This window comes from Myxine glutinosa, chromosome 7 (assembly GCF_964187855.1).
Source record: "Myxine glutinosa chromosome 7, kmMyxGlut1.1, whole genome shotgun sequence".
Taxonomy (NCBI): Eukaryota; Metazoa; Chordata; class Myxini; order Myxiniformes; family Myxinidae; genus Myxine; species Myxine glutinosa.
In genome coordinates, this window is record NC_136267.1 from 160,193,127 (window position 1) to 160,210,419 (window position 17,293).

At 43.8% G+C, this 17,293-nt stretch overlaps 1 protein-coding gene across 2 annotated transcripts in view; it reads left to right on the top strand.

Annotated features, from left to right (window-relative positions):
* Positions 1-17,293, top strand: part of TOPBP1 (DNA topoisomerase II binding protein 1) — a 204,258-nt gene that overhangs the window by 11,833 nt on the left and 175,132 nt on the right. For both annotated transcript variants that reach the window (XR_013624186.1, XM_078782464.1), the window contains exons 4-8: positions 712-846; positions 7,328-7,471; positions 7,998-8,179; positions 13,814-14,007; positions 14,776-14,955. Coding sequence is in view for 1 of the 2 variants with exons in the window: in XM_078782464.1 (XP_078638590.1) it covers positions 712-846; positions 7,328-7,471; positions 7,998-8,179; positions 13,814-14,007; positions 14,776-14,955 (835 nt within the window). In the remaining variant the exon portion in view is untranslated. The remainder of the gene's footprint in view (positions 1-711; positions 847-7,327; positions 7,472-7,997; positions 8,180-13,813; positions 14,008-14,775; positions 14,956-17,293) is intronic.

Below are 17,293 nucleotides of genomic sequence, written 5' to 3' on the forward strand. Positions count from 1 at the left end.
ACAAACGAACAGATCAACATACTTGCCGGAAAAATTTTTCCGGCAAGTAACAAACGAACAGATCAACATACTTGCCGGAAAATTTTTCCGGCAAGTAACAAACGAACAGATCAACATACTTGCCGGAAAATTTTTCCGGCAAGTAACAAACGAACAGATCAACATACTTGCTGGAAAATTTTTTCCGGCAAGTAACAAACGAACAGATCAACATACTTGCCGGAATCTTTTCCGGCAAGTAACAAACAAACGAACAGATCAACATACTTGCCGGAAACTTTTCCGGCAAGTAACAAACAGACCCAAATGCAATACCCTCTCCTGCGAGTGTAATTACTATATCATTAATTATATATCAACATTTTCTCTTTACGTCCTTGTGTGTTCTATTAACAAGCAAATGCAACTTCAGCAAATTTCCTACTTTTCTCTGTGCATGATTGGTTCTTAAAAGCAGCCATGTCTATTCTTTGATTGGCTGTAAAACGCAAGTGGCATTATATCACGTTTGGCCAATTGGTATATCGCATGGAAAGGCTTCTTGATATTTAACGTCCTTTAAAACATAATGTTGTGTGTTATTTTATCTTCATAAAGGATGTGATCCTTTCCGTTTGCTATACATGTGTTTTTCATTGAGGAATCAAATTCAATTTTGGTTTGACCTTCACTTCCCGAAAGATGTGCTGATTGACTTCTGTTGTCTATTAGGCAATTGTGGCAGGGCAGTCACAGGATTTGCTGCAGGAAGTTCATGAAGTCGCCGTTCTCCAAATGAAGAGTAATGACAAGTCTCTTTATGTTTGTGACGACTTCAGTGGTTTGGCCTTCGCTCATCTCAGGAAGGTATGAGTTGTTTAAGATCAGCCATCGAGTTCAATTTGTTGGTTGCTTTTAATGGTGAATTTGTGGTACTTGTCCCTTTAAATGATAAATTAGTGCACTTTTCTTTACGCTGTCTCATCTGGGTTCTATTATTGGCCTAACTATAAACATTGGAAGTTGCCTTGCCTGTTGTTGTGAAGTGTTGGGAAGCAGAGCCTGACAAGGCAAAGTTTCCTCGGATGTAGCTTAAGCTGAGGAACCTGCGTGTTAGCATTAGCACGTGGACATTGAGGTTTTCACGGTGCTTATTGCAAAGAGGAAGGAAGTTATCACTGGCACCCTGGCCAAATGCCAAATGCTGCCAAAGCAGGCCTTTCACGTGTAAATGCAGTCAAACGTCAGGCCTGGCTAGTCAGCTCATGAAAGACTCAGGTTAACGTTCAGCTGTCGATCCCCGAGTAATCCCAGCGCCAATTTGCGATTTAAAAAATTTGCTACACCCCGAGTCGATATTATGTTTCAAGATTTTTTTCCCCCCATTTATTTGGTGGAAGAAATCATGATTTAGCAACAGTACTCCGACAAGAAAGTGTGTCCTAACGAGGCCATTATATGTACCATCCAGTTAAATGAAAAACAAAAAGGGTGGTTTTCTATTATTCTTATTTTGTTTTGCATTTAATTCAGATTCAGGTCGACGATTGTTTTCTGACGTGTCTTAGAAATGGTCTAATAACAGTCAACTGCCCTCTCTTGGATCAAATCATACCTCTCCGACAGACGCCAGTTCATCTCCATCAATAACTGCAAATCCCCCACTGCTCCCCTCCCCCAAGGTGTCCCCCAAGGTTCAGTTCTTGACCCCCTCCTCTTCATCCTGTACCTGTCCCCCCTTGGTCACTTAATCTGCCGTCATGGTCTCCAATTCCACTGCTTCGCCGATGACATCCAGCTTTTCATCTCCACCAAGTCCATCTCCACCGCCACCCACTCTATCCTGACAAACTGCATCACTGAAATAAAATCCTGGCTTCAAATCAACTTCCTCAAACTTAACTGTGATAAATCTGAAATAATCATCATTGGCCCAAAAACGCTCATAAAATCCACCAATAACTTTGCCCTCAACATCGACGGTTTCCCAGTATCCACCTCCCCTCACATCCGGAATCTTGGCATCATCTTTGACCAAACCCTCTCCTTCGACAAATACACTAAACAGATCACAAAGACAGCCTTCTTTCACCTGAAAAACATCGCCCGTCTCCGTCCATGCCTCTCCTCCACGGCTGCAGAAACCCTCATCCACGCCTTCATCACCTCCCGTCTGGACTACTGCAACAGCCTCCTCTTTGGTTCACCCTCAATAATTTATCATCAATAAACTCCAATACATTCAGAACTCCGCTGCCCGTTTACTCACCCATTCCCGGACCCGTGACCACATCACCCCCGTCCTTTACAAGCTTCACTGGCTTGCCATCCCCCAGAGAATCCAGTACAAAATCCTCCTCTTGACCTACAAAGCCCTCCATAACCTGGCCCCATCCTACCTGACTGACCTCCTCTCCAGACACACTCCCACCCGCAACCTCCGCTCTGCTGGTACCAACCTCCTGACCCCCCCCCCCCCCATGCGGACCAAATTCAGATCCTGGGGGGACAGGGCCTTCTCCATCGCTGCTCTCACCCTCTGGAACTCACTACCTCACACCATCAGAGACTCCTCCTCACTCACCACATTCAAAACATCACTCAAGGCCCACCTGTTCAACACTGCATTCAACATTTAACCCCTGACTATCTCTTCTCCTTCTCCTTCCTTTAGCTTTGATTATTTACCTGTTGATTTTTGTCCTTTTGCACTTGTTTTTTTGTACTCTGTCAAAGCGTCTTTGGGCTTCTTGAAAAGCGCTATATAAAATAAATGTACTATTATTATTATTATAATACACTTGTCAGCCTGTAGAACAATCATTTTTATCAACAAAAATTAAGAAAAAGGAGAATTGTTCAAATTTTTCTGCAAGCTCGTCATTTTTTATGAACAATAATTTCTTGCATGCTTACAGCAAAAAAAAAACACTAGAACGGCACTCAATAGAGGGCATACCTCCACCAGGCTGAACAGTTTACTTTTTGTATCCACTGATAAGCCGGATCTGGATTCGGAGCTGAAACAAAATCTAATCGGCTTGCTCTTGTCATCTAACCAACTCATCCACCAAGTTTAGTCATAACACGTCCATAACTTTTTAAATATCATGTTATATATCGCTTTTCGCCTGATTAGTGGTGAAGAATTACTTAAAAATCAAAAATTCTCGTATCCGAAGCCATCTTCAGATCTTCACCAAATCGAATCGATTCTTCCTTTTCGCACACACAACCTGTCCACCAAGTTTCGTCCAAATCCGTCCACAACTTTTTGAGATATCCTGCTATGTATCGTTTTTGGCCCTATCTCCCAATGGTAAAGAATCACTTTAAAAAATTCTCGTAGCCAGATCTGAATCCGATCTTCACCAAAATCGAATCATTTCGTCCTCGTCACATACACTACCTCTCCGCCAAGTATTGTCCGAATCCGTCCTCAACTTTTTGAGATATCTTGTTCACAAAGAAACCCAGGCAAAGAAATTGAAAAGACACATTAGGCTGGCAGCTTCAGTCACTTCATTGGATATGTTCTGAGATGATGGTGGCCAAGCCATGGCTTTTGCTTCTAGGATTGACCTGTACAACACTTGGAATACGTGATAGATTTCTCTAGTGGCATTAATCTGCTCGTCTTCTGGTATATCTGGTAATTGAATTTCAGCTTTGGCTTGGTTATCCACCAATCTGCATTGCACGGCCATGCCAGGTGCTGCAACCATCCCCACTGGAATACTTTCCGAGAAGATGATTTCTGATCCTCGATGGAATCTAAGATGCCAGAAAGAAATATCGTCCCCAAATTTATTCAGTTGTGTTCTCTTCAGCTTTCACAGAGGTACTCTGGCTTTTGGATGCCAGAGTCTCCCAATCAATGGTGAAGAATCACTAAAACAATTATAGTATCCGGATCTTCACCAAAATCTAAATCTAAAAATCAAAAACAATTCTTCCTTGTCACACACCTAACCTGTCCAGCACATTTCATCCGAATCCGTCCACAATTTTTTGAGATAACCTGCACACAAACAAACAGACAGTGGTGAAATAACTGGATATCATAATAATAATCATCATTATCGGGTCGATCTCGATCAGACACAACTTTTTACCGCTCCAATTGACTATCACGGCGACGATCATGGCGCGGCTTGTGTGCTCCGATGGCCCAATGGACTATACTGGGCAGGTCTAACCAAACCAGGCAGGTCAAAGGGTAGGGGACAGACGAAGTATAGTCAAAACTTTGAGGAGTAAACCTCAATGCTAAAAATACTGATGTCGGCAGCAGCGCCTCAGCAGTTGAAATGGCGAAGCAGAAATACTTGTTACCCAGCATTTCAACGATGAAAATCATTAATTCTGACAAAAAGAATACTGCGTACTCGTGTGGAACTTGCGACCGCATGAGTATAATTAGCAACCGAAAGAATAACTGGATATACTGAGCTGCAAACGATCGCTCATTTACAGAACATTATAACTGCCAATAACCCTGACCTTGACATCTTCATCGGGGAACCGTATTTTGAAGGCTCTATCATATGGATGTCGTTCAACGATGTCCTGCAAAGAGGAATTCTGCACGAATGTTTCGAAGGAACGAAGACTGCATTTATTTGCATACATACTTTGGCAGGAGCTGTGTATCATTACATGTCTGGCGATTGCATCGGCAGTGCCCCTAGCACCACCACACAGCTCCATAAGCACCCGCTCATCTTTACGTATCTGTGCTGCTGCGATCAAGTTGTCCACAGCTGGACCAAGGGTAAGGGCATGAACAGGTTCTTTGTTGGTGGACTGTGCATTTCGTTCTATCATTTGTTGTTGTACTCTGTCGAGTTCTTCTATTGCTACTTGATGGCATTTCACTATCCATCGAAGAAGTATGGTCAGCTTCCTGTTGAGCTTTCTTGAATCTCTTAATTGTCTTTTCCAGGATATATGCAGTATAGCAGTTATGATGTTTCCAAACATCCCTGGGCAGCGGTTTTCCACCACTGATGTAGTCTTTCAAATTGGCATGCACTTCATCCTTTCTACGCTCAGCAGCACGGCAGAATTTCTCCCACAACTTTATGTTGAATTTCTCCAATTAACCAACACTGGAGGAGGAGTTGTGTTCTCGTTAACACTTGTGTGATGTAAACATGGGCTTTCCTTGTCGGAATGGCATAGCTGGCGAAATAGAGGGGAAACATGCACTGGGAAAAAACCCCAAAACCATGGGTAATACCCCTGGCGCTCACCTGGTAGAATAAACAGTATACTGCATGACTAAAGGTATTTTAAACCAATTTCAATGGTTGCTAGAAGACAGGGCAGCATGTAGAATCATACTAACATGATCATAAGACTTATTTTAGGGGGCAACCCTCCCCCAACCCCATATACCTCCTAAGACCCCTATTTTTCTAATGCATTGAACAAACATTGGTACATCATTGGTGATTAAGGTTGTGTTGAAGTTTCATCGAAATTGCATGTGTAGTTTCTGAGAAGAAAGCAAATACCTATTTTGGGGGGCAACCCTCCCCCCCCCCCCCATAGACCCTCAAAGGGGCAATTTTTTTTTAATGCCGTGAACAAACTTTGGTACATCACGGGTGAGGAAGGTTGTGGTCAGGTTTCATCGAAGTAGTGTTTGTAGTTTCCGAGGAAAAAGTAAAATCCTATTTTGGGGGGTCAAACTTGGATCCACTTTGACCCCGGTAAAACCCCTTTAGACCCCAATTTTTTTTTAATGCCATGAACAAACTTTAATCACAACACAACAAATATAATTTATGCCAAGTTTGGTCACAATCCGTTCAGCGGTTTCGGAGAAGAAGTTGCAAGTATTTATGGACTGACGGACGGACTGACGTGCAGACGACGTGCCATCCCATAAGCTCCCCTGAACTTCATTCCAGGTGAGCTTACAAGTCAAAATTCCATTATTTGATGTGGAAATTCTTTTTAAAAATTCTAAATACAGATGAAACCTCATCAACTTTGAAGATACAACATGAGGGGCATGCATGGCACATTTCAAATGCTATTATCAACTTATAGCGACAATATGATGTGCTGGGCTTAAAAGCTAAATGCTACATTCACTTATGATCTGCGACACACCGTGTCGTAGTTCCTGTGCTCCAGGTCTTGCAGACAACTTTTTAAAGGGGTACTGTTGTTGAATTTTCATCTTGTACATCCAAAAACAAAAATATCAAACGTAATATTGACTAGGAGTGCAGCCAACCTTTGGATTTACAGACTTTCTGAGAATTGGCCCCAGGACTATAACATGGTGTGATTAGTTTTGACCATAGTAGTAGTAGTAGTGTACATGTATGAGTGTAACAAAATTCATTGTCAATACGCCGCATGTATCAGGTGGCACCAAGTCAATTCAAGTTCAAGTTTCATACATTGCTCTCCTGTTCTGTTATTTAACTCCAATCTCCTCCCAACTGTCTTTGCCAATAATGCAAGATTTAAAAAGAGTAAATTGTGAACAGGAATAATTAGCATGCTTAAAACAGTAAAGATCTGTTAAAAATAGTTTTAAAATTATGAATGGACAAGTGGTATAAGTATTTAAGTTGGATGTGTACATTACATCCACGGTACCATCCTGAGTAGATTTAAATTCCCTCCATTGGTTGAATGAAGAAATGATAATTTGCAATGTTTCTCAGTCAGTCGTGGTGTGTGTGTGTTTGTGTCGGTGGTTGTTATCTCCATTTGCGGGTTTTTGGAGGTGGAACGGAGTCCTCCCAGGACCCAAAGTATCCATCTCCGCTTCGGTAAGGGATCACGGTTCATGGACCAAGCTGTTCAATTTTTTCAGAGTTTTGTTTCAAGAGCTCTTTTCAGGATCGTCACCGAACCCCGGGTTGCCTCCAGTTGTAGTTCATTTGTGGTAATATCCCCGGGATTGTTTTAAATCTCAGTGAGGTTCTTCTTTATCATTCCTGTTGCTCCAATTATCACTGGTACAATTTCGTTGCTCTTCAGCTTCCATGATCTCTTGACCTCATTTTTGAGGTCCTGGTATTTGGTCATTTTCTTGATTTCTGTGTTGTTTAGGCCAAAATCGCTGTGTACTGATACAATCAGCAACAACAACAACAGGCATTTTAAGGCCATTTTCCCTGCTAGAGCGGGGGTTAGCCTTGCGGGCCCCATGACAATCTTCTGATACAATCAAATACTGATACAATCGGCAATGCTGTCTTTTCCTTTTTGTTCCCGAGTACAATGTCTGAACACGATGCTTTGCCAGGCTGAACAGTTTGTGTTTTGAATCCCATGACGTCCTCATTTTCAGTTTATGTGTGTGTACATGCATCCACAGCTTGGCTGTCGTATAGTGGGGCCACGGGTTGTGCTGTTGTGTCTGGAGAAGCAGCAATGTGTCCCAAAAGCTGAGCATCCTGTGCACAACATGTCATTTGCTGGCATTGTCGTCTCTTGCACAAGCCTTGGCAAGGAAGCCCGGGTGAGTCGTAAAATATTTATCGGTAGACTATATTTTTACTTGTGATAAAATGGTGGAATTGTTGACATAATACGCTCTATTTCCTATTCTCTCCTTAAGCCTGACTCCTCCCCTTTAGGCCTGACGCCTCCCCTTTAGGCCTGACTCCTCCCCTTTAAGCCTGACTCCTCCCCTCTAAGCCTGACTCCTCCCTCTAGCCACCCTGCCACTTTTCCATATCCTTCTCTTCACACTGATAGCTTTCTTACCTTGCATTCTCTTTTTTATTTTCTCATTCCCACCCCCCTTCCTCACCCTCCACACTTTTCCCTGTCCATACAGAATAGTTTAATGGCTTCATTGGGTTTTGATGGCAAGGAAGTTTAATGCTTTTTAAATCATGGGTAATAATTGTGTTATCATCACAGTGAGATCCTGCTCTATAACGTACAGTTGGACGAGGCCAGATCTCAAGATCCAGCTCTTCACAGAAACAATAATTGGAAATAGTTGCCCATTTTAATACTTTTTTTTTTTGTTTGCACAGGAAGAAATGCATTGGCTTGTGCAGTTAATGGGTGGGCGAGTACTTGGAGATTTTACAAAAGCTGTCACACATCTTGTGGCTGCAGAGGTTGGCAGTAAAAAGTACTACGTTGCCACCAACCTGAAGATACCAGTAATGTTACCGTCGTGGGTGACTGCTTGCTGGGAGGCTTCGCAAAGCAGGTGAATGGCTTTCATAATCCACCTTTGGTGAATGGATTATTTATCTTTGATAATCACAGTAATTAAAGAATTCTAGCTTTAGTTATAAATCTGTTTTTTGTAGGATGAAAACTAGTAGTCTTTTGGACATCCATCACTGCAAAACCATCACTGCAACACTCCAGCGATCTGGGCTTTATGGCGGAGTGGCCAGACGGAAGCCTCTCCTCAGTGAAAGATGCATGAAAGCCCGCTTGGAGTTTGCAAAAAAGCACCTAAAGGACTCTCAGACTGTGAGAAACAAGATTCTGTGGTCTGATGAATCCAAGATTGAACTGTTTGGCTTCCGTCTGGCCGTTCTGCCATAAAGCCCAGATCGGTGGAGTGTTGCAGTGATGGTTGTCCTTCTGGAAGTTTCTCCCAGCTCCACACAGGATCTCTGGAGCTCAGCCAGAGTGACCATCGGGTTCTTGGTCACCTCTCTTACCAAGGCCCTTCTCCCCCATTTGCTCAGTTTGGCCTTGCGGCCAGCTCTAGGAAGAGTCCTGGTTGTTCCAAACTTCTTCCATTTAAGAATTATGGAGGCCACTGTGCTCTTGGGAACCTTCAATGCAGCAGAAATTTTTTTGTAGGCTTCCCCAGATCTGTGCCTCGACACAATCCTGTCTCTGAGCTCTGCAGGCAGTTCCTTCGACCTCATGGCTTGGTTTTTGCTCTGATATGCATTGTCAGCTGTGAGACCTTATTTAGACAGGTGTGTGCCTTTCCAAATCATGTCCAATCATTTGAATTTACCACAGGTGGACTCCAATCAAGGTGTAGAAACATCTCAAAGATGATCAAGAGAAATGGGAGGCACCTGAGCTAAATTTCAAGTGTCATTGCAAAGGGTCTGAATACTTATGTCAATGTGATATTTCAGTTTTTTCTTTTTAATAAATTTGCAAAACTTTCTAAAATCCTGTTTTCTCTTTGTCATTATGGGGTATTGAGTGTAGATTGATGAGGGAAAAAATGACTTTAAACGATTTCAGCATAAGGCTGCAACATAACAAAATGTGAAAAAGTGAAGGGGTCTGAATACTTTCTGAATGCACTGTATATATATATAGTACGATATTTCAAAAAGTTATGGACGGATTCGGCCAAAACCTGGTGGGCCGGTTGGGTGTGTGACAAGGAAGGAATGATTCAATGTTGGTGAAGATTCGAATCCGGATCCAGATACAGGGATTTTAACATTTTTGAGGTGAATCTTCACCATTGAGTGATATGGCAAAAAACGATATACAGTATAGCACAATACAGTATTTCAAAAAGTCATGGACGACCTATGACAAAACTAGGTGGATGAATTTGTTCGGCGCCAAGAACAAGCCAATTGAGATCCAGGTGAGATCCATAATTCCATTGGCTGCAATGCTCCACAACTGACCATGCCACCATGGCTCACAGTGCACTGGCCAAACTGTGTTGTTATACTTTAAAAGTGTACAGGGCTTGTTGGTGTCTTTGAAATGCCCAGGTCCTCACCGAACCTTGCCTTTTACCGGTTTCTCTCCGCACCCTCCCCCATCCCCATAACAATGTATTTCAACTTTTCATGAAGACTGGTAAGATTGGATTCCATCTCCATCATTGTTAACCAATTTGCTGTCACCCATTTTGCTGCAAAATGGGCTGACATGATGACGCAGAGATAGATACTTTTGAGATTTGTGATCCTGCTTCAATTTGGGTCTGACTAAACAGTCAGACCCCGCTATTCGAGGGGGATACGTTCCTGGAAAATCCGCGAATAGCGAAACCCGCGAATAGCCGGGCATTGTTTCAATGGAAAAAGGGGGGATAGGTTCCCGAGTCATGAAATCCGTGAATAGAGAGGACCAAACCGCGAATGGTGACGCAAATCCCGAGAATGTTGATAATCTGCGAAGGTCGATGAACGTCCCGGAAATGTCAAGACAAAAGCCGCGAATGTCGGCAATAATCCACGAATGTCGATGAAAATCCGCTAATGCATATCGTGCCATTGTTTCAATGGGGAAAAGGGAGACAGCTAATTGCAATAATAGATACTGTGGATGTTATCATTATGTACAGTAACTCGCAGGGATGACGTGTTATGCAGCTGGTGGGATATTCCGCGAAGCAATGTTTACCTGTGAATGGTGGAATGTCACGTGAAGCTGTTCGCAGTGTTAATGACGGGATATCCACGAAACATTGTTTACCTGTGAATGGCGGAATATCACATGAAGCTATTCAAAGTGTGAATGACGGGATATCCCGCGAAAGCTGTGAAAATGCGAAACACATGGCAGCAAACGCAGGACAGGTCATGCTCGCAGCTCGTAGATTTTTTTTTTTGCATATGCCCAGCTGCTTTATGCATGGCTGGTGAAAGATGGGTTTTATATTTGCATATGTTTTGCTCGGGATTTGCGTATGTCAAGCTGATGGCTTGTGAATTATTTTTTTTGCACCCCTGAAAAACCGCGAATTTGTGGAACATGGCCACGAATAGGAAAAAAAAACGCAAATTCGCGGGACACTTTTCCGCGAATAGATAAACGGGTCTCATTTTATCACCTGCAAATACGCGGAATCTGCGAATAGCGGGGTCCGACTGTACAATCATCTTGGTGTTTTTGCAAGCATGCTGTTGCATCAATGTGTATGCTATCCTTTGAAGGGGATGTTAAGCTGGCTGCTCTGCCTACTTACATTTAATTCTCGTTGTTATAGATCCTCCATTAACTTTGAAAAGGGAATGCTTGATACCCTGACCAAATTGTAGATCTCTTCTGATTTAGACACGGGCAATGCACATGTTTGTAAAGGTTTAGATGCCCTGATTACTGCCAGAAAATTGCGTGAGAATGCCCCAACTCTGTATTAAATCCTAAAAGGAAAAGAAGATTTGAACTCATTTAAACCATGCATTAAGTTTCTGTTGATTGTAAAATTGACCTTTTTCTCAAGGTTATGCCTTTCAAAAGTTTGTATTGCTGATTGGCTGATTCACTAACATGATATTTATCACAACATGTCATGTTTGCTGCATTGTTCCTGATCCCATCATCATCATGTGCTGCACTTACTGCAGGATGTTTTATACTAAAGTTTTGTCTTCTCTCTCTCTCTCTTTCTCTTTCTCTTTCTCTTTCTCTTTCTCTTTCTCTTTCTCTTTCTCTTTCTCCTCACTTTCTCTCTCTTTCTCTTTCTCTCTCTCCTCGCTTTCTCTCTCTTTCGCTTTCTCTCTCTCTATCGCTTTCTCTCTCTCCTCGCTTTGTCTCTCTCTCCTCGCTTTCTCTCTCTCTCCTCGCTTTCTCTCTCTCTCCTCGCTTTCTCTCTCTCTCTCCTCGCTTTCTCTCTCTCTCTCTCCTCGCTTTCTCTCTCTCTCCTCGCTTTCTCTCTCTCTCCTCGCTTTCTCTCTCTCTCCTCGCTTTCTCACTCTCTCCTCGCTTTCTCTCTCTCTCCTCGCTTTCTCTCTCTCTCCTCGCTTTCTCTCTCTCCTCGCTTTCTCTCTCTCTCCTCGCTTTCTCTCTCTCTCCTCGCTTTCTCTCTCTCTCCTCGCTTTCTCTCTCTCTCCTCGCTTTCTCTCTCTCTCCTCGCTTTCTCTCTCTCCTCGCTTTCTCTCTCTCTCCTCGCTTTCTCTCTCTCTCCTCGCTTTCTCTCTCTCTCCTCGCTTTCTCTCTCTCTCCTCGCTTTCTCTCTCTCTCCTCGCTTTCTCTCTCTCTCCTCGCTTTCTCTCTCTCTCCTCGCTTTCTCTCTCTCTCTCCTCGCTTTCTCTCTCTCTCCTCGCTTTCTCTCTCTCTCCTCGCTTTCTCTCTCTCTCTCTCTCTCTCCTCGCTTTCTCTCTCTCTCTCTCTCCTCGCTTTCTCTCTCTCTCTCTCTCCTCGCTTTCTCTCTCTCTCTCTCTCCTCGCTTTCTCTCTCTCTCTCTCTCCTCGCTTTCTCTCTCTCTCTCTCCTCGCTTTCTCTCTCTCTCCTCGCTTTCTCTCTCTCTCTCTCTCCTCGCTTTCTCTCTCTCTCTCTCCTCGCTTTCTCACTCTCTCCTCGCTTTCTCTCTCTCTCCTCGCTTTCTCTCTCTCTCCTCGCTTTCTCTCTCTCTCCTCGCTTTCTCTCTCTCTCCTCGCTTTCTCTCTCTCTCCTCGCTTTCTCTCTCTCTCCTCGCTTTTTCTCTCTCTCCTCGCTTTCTCTCTCTCTCATCGCTTTCTCTCTCTCTCCTCGCTTTCTCTCTCTCTCCTCACTTTCTCTCTCTCTCCTCGCTTTCTCTCTCTCTCTCCTCGCTTTCTCTCTCTCTCTCCTCGCTTTCTCTCTCTCTCCTCGCTTTCTCTCTCTCTCCTCGCTTTCTCTCTCTCTCCTCGCTTTCTCTCTCTCTCTCCTCGCTTTCTCTCTCTCTCCTCGCTTTCTCTCTCTCTCTCCTCGCTTTCTCTCTCTCTCCTCGCTTTCTCTCTCTCTCCTCGCTTTCTCTCTCTCCTCACTTTCTTTCTCTCTCTCTCTCTCCTCGCTTTCTCTCTCTCTCCTCGCTTTCTCTCTCTCTCCTCGCTTTCTCTCTCTCTCTCTCCTCGCTTTCTCTCTCTCTCTCTCTCCTCGCTTTCTCTCTCTCTCTCCTCGCTTTCTCTCTCTCTCCTCGCTTTCTCTCTCTCTCTCTCCTCGCTTTCTCTCTCTCTCTCTCCTCGCTTTCTCTCTCTCTCTCTCCTCGCTTTCTCTCTCTCTCCTCGCTTTCTCTCTCTCTCCTCACTTTCTCTCTCTCCTCGCTTTCTCTCTCTCTCCTCGCTTTCTCTCTCTCTCTCTCCTCGCTTTCTCTCTCTCTCCTCGCTTTCTCTCTCTCTCTCTCTCTCCTCGCTTTCTCTCTCTCTCCTCGCTTTCTCTCTCTCTCCTCGCTTTCTCTCTCTCTCTCCTCGCTTTCTCTCTCTCTCTCCTCGCTTTCTCTCTCTCTCTCTCTCTCCTCGCTTTCTCTCTCTCTCCTCGCTTTCTCTCTCTCTCCTCGCTTTCTCTCTCTCCTCGCTTTCTCTCTCTCTCCTCGCATTCTCTCTCTCTCCTCGCATTCTCTCTCTCTCCTCGCTTTCTCTCTCTCTCCTCGCTTTCTCTCTCTCTCCTCGCTTTCTCTCTCTCTCTCCTCGCTTTCTCTCTCTCTCTCCTCGCTTTCTCTCTCTCTCTCTCTCTCCTCGCTTTCTCTCTCTCTCCTCGCTTTCTCTCTCTCTCCTCGCTTTCTCTCTCTCCTCGCTTTCTCTCTCTCTCCTCGCATTCTCTCTCTCTCCTCGCTTTCTCTCTCTCTCCTCGCTTTCTCTCTCTCTCCTCGCTTTCTCTCTCTCTCTCCTCGCTTTCTCTCTCTCTCTCCTCGCTTTCTCTCTCTCTCTCTCTCTCTCCTCGCTTTCTCTCTCTCTCCTCGCTTTCTCTCTCTCTCCTCGCTTTCTCTCTCTCTCCTCGCTTTCTCTCTCTCTCCTCGCTTTCTCTCTCTCTCTCCTCGCTTTCTCTCTCTCTCTCCTCGCTTTCTCTCTCTCTCCTCGCTTTCTCTCTCTCTCCTCGCTTTCTCTCTCTCTCTCCTCGCTTTCTCTCTCTCTCTCCTCGCTTTCTCTCTCTCTCCTCGCTTTCTCTCTCTCTCCTCGCTTTCTCTCTCTCTCCTCGCTTTCTTATGATGGTGCAGGGTGGTGTGTAGCACCAATGACTCATTGGGACAATATGCATGCCCTCCACTAAAAGGCTGTGTGATTTGTGTTACGGGTCTTTTGAGCGAAGAGCGAAATGAAGTACGCAAGATTGCCACAGATAATGGAGGAATTTACTCGGGGGAGCTCAGGATGAACGAGTGCACCCACCTCATTGCACATGTGGCAAAAGGTGTGTTATGTTTCACTGAGATTAAATGGTAAATTCTTCACAACTTGTGTTTGGCGAAATGTGGCTACGTCATCTTTTTACCTCCTCCACCGAAGCTGGATGAAGGTTATGTTTTCATCCCTGTCTATCTGTGTCTGTTTGTTTGTTTGTTTGTGAACAGGATGTCTCAAAAAGTTGTGTGCGGATTCAGAAGAAATTTGGTGGAGAGGTTGGGTATGTCACAAGGACGAAATGATTAGATTTTGGTGAAGATCCAGATATGGATCTGATAATTTTTAAAGTGATTCTTCACCAATGAGTGATTGGGCTAAAACCAATAATCCAATATATAGCATGATATCTCAATAAGTTATGGAAGAATTCGGACGAAATTTTGTGGACAGGTTGGGTATGTGACAAGGACGAATCGATTTGAATTTGGTGAAAAACTATACATAGCATGATATTTCAAAAGGTTTTGGACGACTTTTGACAAAACTAGGCGGATGAGTTGGATAATTAACAAGAACAAGCCGATTAGATTTTGATTCAGATCCGGCCTATCGGTGGGATCCAATAAGGTAAACTGTTCACTGTTCAGCCTGGCAGAGGTATGCGCTCAAATGAGTGCTATTCTAGTGTTGAATATGCATTAGCCATGATTGCAACACCTAACCTTTTCAATAAACCGTGAATGTCAAAATCGGTTGTTTTTGAAGAGTTGAGCTTCTTGTTTTTCAACACCGTGTTTTGAAGTACGATGCTCATAATCTGTTTTGGCATTTGCAGGTGCCAAGTACGAGTTTGCAAACAAGTGGAACGTAGCCTGTGTAACCATACGATGGCTTCATGACAGTGTTGAACGTGGGGCCTGTCAAGATGAAACTCTTTATCGTATTGAAGCTGAACAGCCAGGACTTTCATCAGGGCCCAGCACATCCACACCACAGGGAAATAACATCATAAGTGGTATTATCTTGTAGCACTTAGTTTCTCAAAGGTTGATTCTTTTATTTTGTTGTTTGAATTGTTATACATACATGTTTTTTTCGTAACCCCTCCTGGTTAAATCGTTGGGGAAAATCTAAGAATTACTGGACGTTAAGCATTGAGTGTTATGTCCCTCAAGGCTAAGCGGAGGATAATGGCGCAGGGTTATTGATTTTATTTTGAGAAATTGTGTGTGATGTTGTTTATTTATTTTATGCATAGTAGGTAGATACTGTATATTGGTTCACGAGTTATCAAGTGACCACTATATTCGTCATGGGTGTGCGTCTGTCTGTCTGTGTGTCTGTCTGTCTGCAGCATAACTACCCGATGATATCCGATCTTGATGAACCTTGGGTGGGAGGTTGATATCATGATCTAGTTGTGTCCTGCCTAGAGTGGGCGTATTGCGCCCATTGTGGGCGGAGTTACGCCCGAAAAAGATGTCTTTTTAGGGGGTAATTGAGTTCAAGCTACATCTTCTCCGAGGGAGTTGGTGGAATCTGACAGGGGGTTCGGTATTTAGTTAGGCCAATGTCATGTGTCTAGCCCCACGGAGCTCGATCTTTCATTTTTGCCTCAAGGTCGTCGCAAGGTCACAAAATCTAGAAAAGTCTATTTTTGATGGTTTTATTACATTGTTCGCTTCCTGATAGGGTGAAATGTCGTACATGATCTTATATTATCGCATACATCATGAAATACAAGTTTTCCCACAAATTTCAGAATCTTCGACCTTTGACCTTTGAAGGTCACAAAGGTCAAATTTTCAAAGTTGTCGGAATCGAACCGAATTTTCGGTATTGTGTCGCTAACTAACCTCATAACTGATTATGGTCCCGATTTGATGCATCAATCGTCGATGATCGTGACGATCGACTTGATAGTCCGTCCTTTGTCATTGAATACCGCTCGCTCGTGAACCATCGTCGTCTCCTGATTTTAGAATTAGTTTCACCAATTTGCTGAATTATAGCATATTTGTGTCATGTCTGTAATTGTCTTTTATATCTGAATCTTACCATGCGAAGACTGAAAAAAATTATTAAATTTAAAATGTGGGAACACCCAATAATTGGTTTCTAGTGGCTGTGGTGCCTGCAGATTCTCGTGTAGAAAACGAATAAGGTCCAAATGCTTGAGGCATAATTTATTGTCCTGATGCAGCTGTGCAAATATTTGTTGTGGAGTATTCACCTGGCTTTCGATTACAAATCTCAATTGCATGGCACGTTGGCGGTGCTCATTTACCCAGGACTGTACTAGATCTCTGTCTCTAGCGAGATGTGAGGAAAACATGACGTAATGGTCTGCCTGGAAGTATCTAGGGTGTAGAAACGTGTAGGGAGGGGCGAACCACACTCGTGTTTGGCCAGGTTGGCACTTCTAATTGGCTGGGTTGGAAGGCTTACTCAAGCTGAATGATGCTGGGAGATGAGTTTGATTACCCAAAGCCAGGGCTGTGCACAGAAGTGACAGTGACTGCGTGACAGTGAGTGAATCTGGTCACCATGATCGGCATCTTTCCTGGGTGGCTGCTCTCACACCAGCGTGTTGACATCCCTTGTGCCATGTTCATTAACGAGAACTCCACTATATTTCTCAAAGAAAGATTTAGCACAGCAAAGAAAGAACGATAACTGAAAGGAGCTCCCAAGTCGCTTCGTGATTACCTATGGTATTACATTGGAGTGAATGGTTTCGAATCTATCCATACAATCCGTGATAGCTTTAAAATCTAACTTTAATGAGTTGTAACATTTGAGGAGCAATGATAGTTGCAATTACTAGAAATAGCCACTCCCTACAGTGGGAGATCCGAAGAAGAAGAAGATGCCTAGCCATGGCACAAAGAAGAGATGGCAATACAGCTTTGTGTCTGATTTACCAATCATTGGGATCAAAGATCCAGACTATATGGTTTAAAGGTTAGAGCATCCGCTTTGAGTATGGCCGCTTGATGGTTCGAGCCCTGACCAAGTCATACCAAAGACTTTAAAATTGGTACGTGCTGCTCCCTTGCCTGATGCTCAGCCTTTAAAAGAATAGAGCTTGGACAATCAACCATAAGTTGGCAATAATAGCACAGGCTTTGATTGGCCTAATGACCTCCTACTACGTAGAAGTTCCTTGTAGGGGAATGTGTACTAACATAGATGTTATGAGCATTCACAGGAAAGAGTGATATGGCTTCATTCATGCACCGCGGTATTATAAGAAATGTGGAACAGCGTCATCGCCAAAATGAATGCACTGCTAACCGGGCAGCATCGCTAACCTGGCGGGTAGAAATGGCATCGCTAACCTGGCGGGTAGA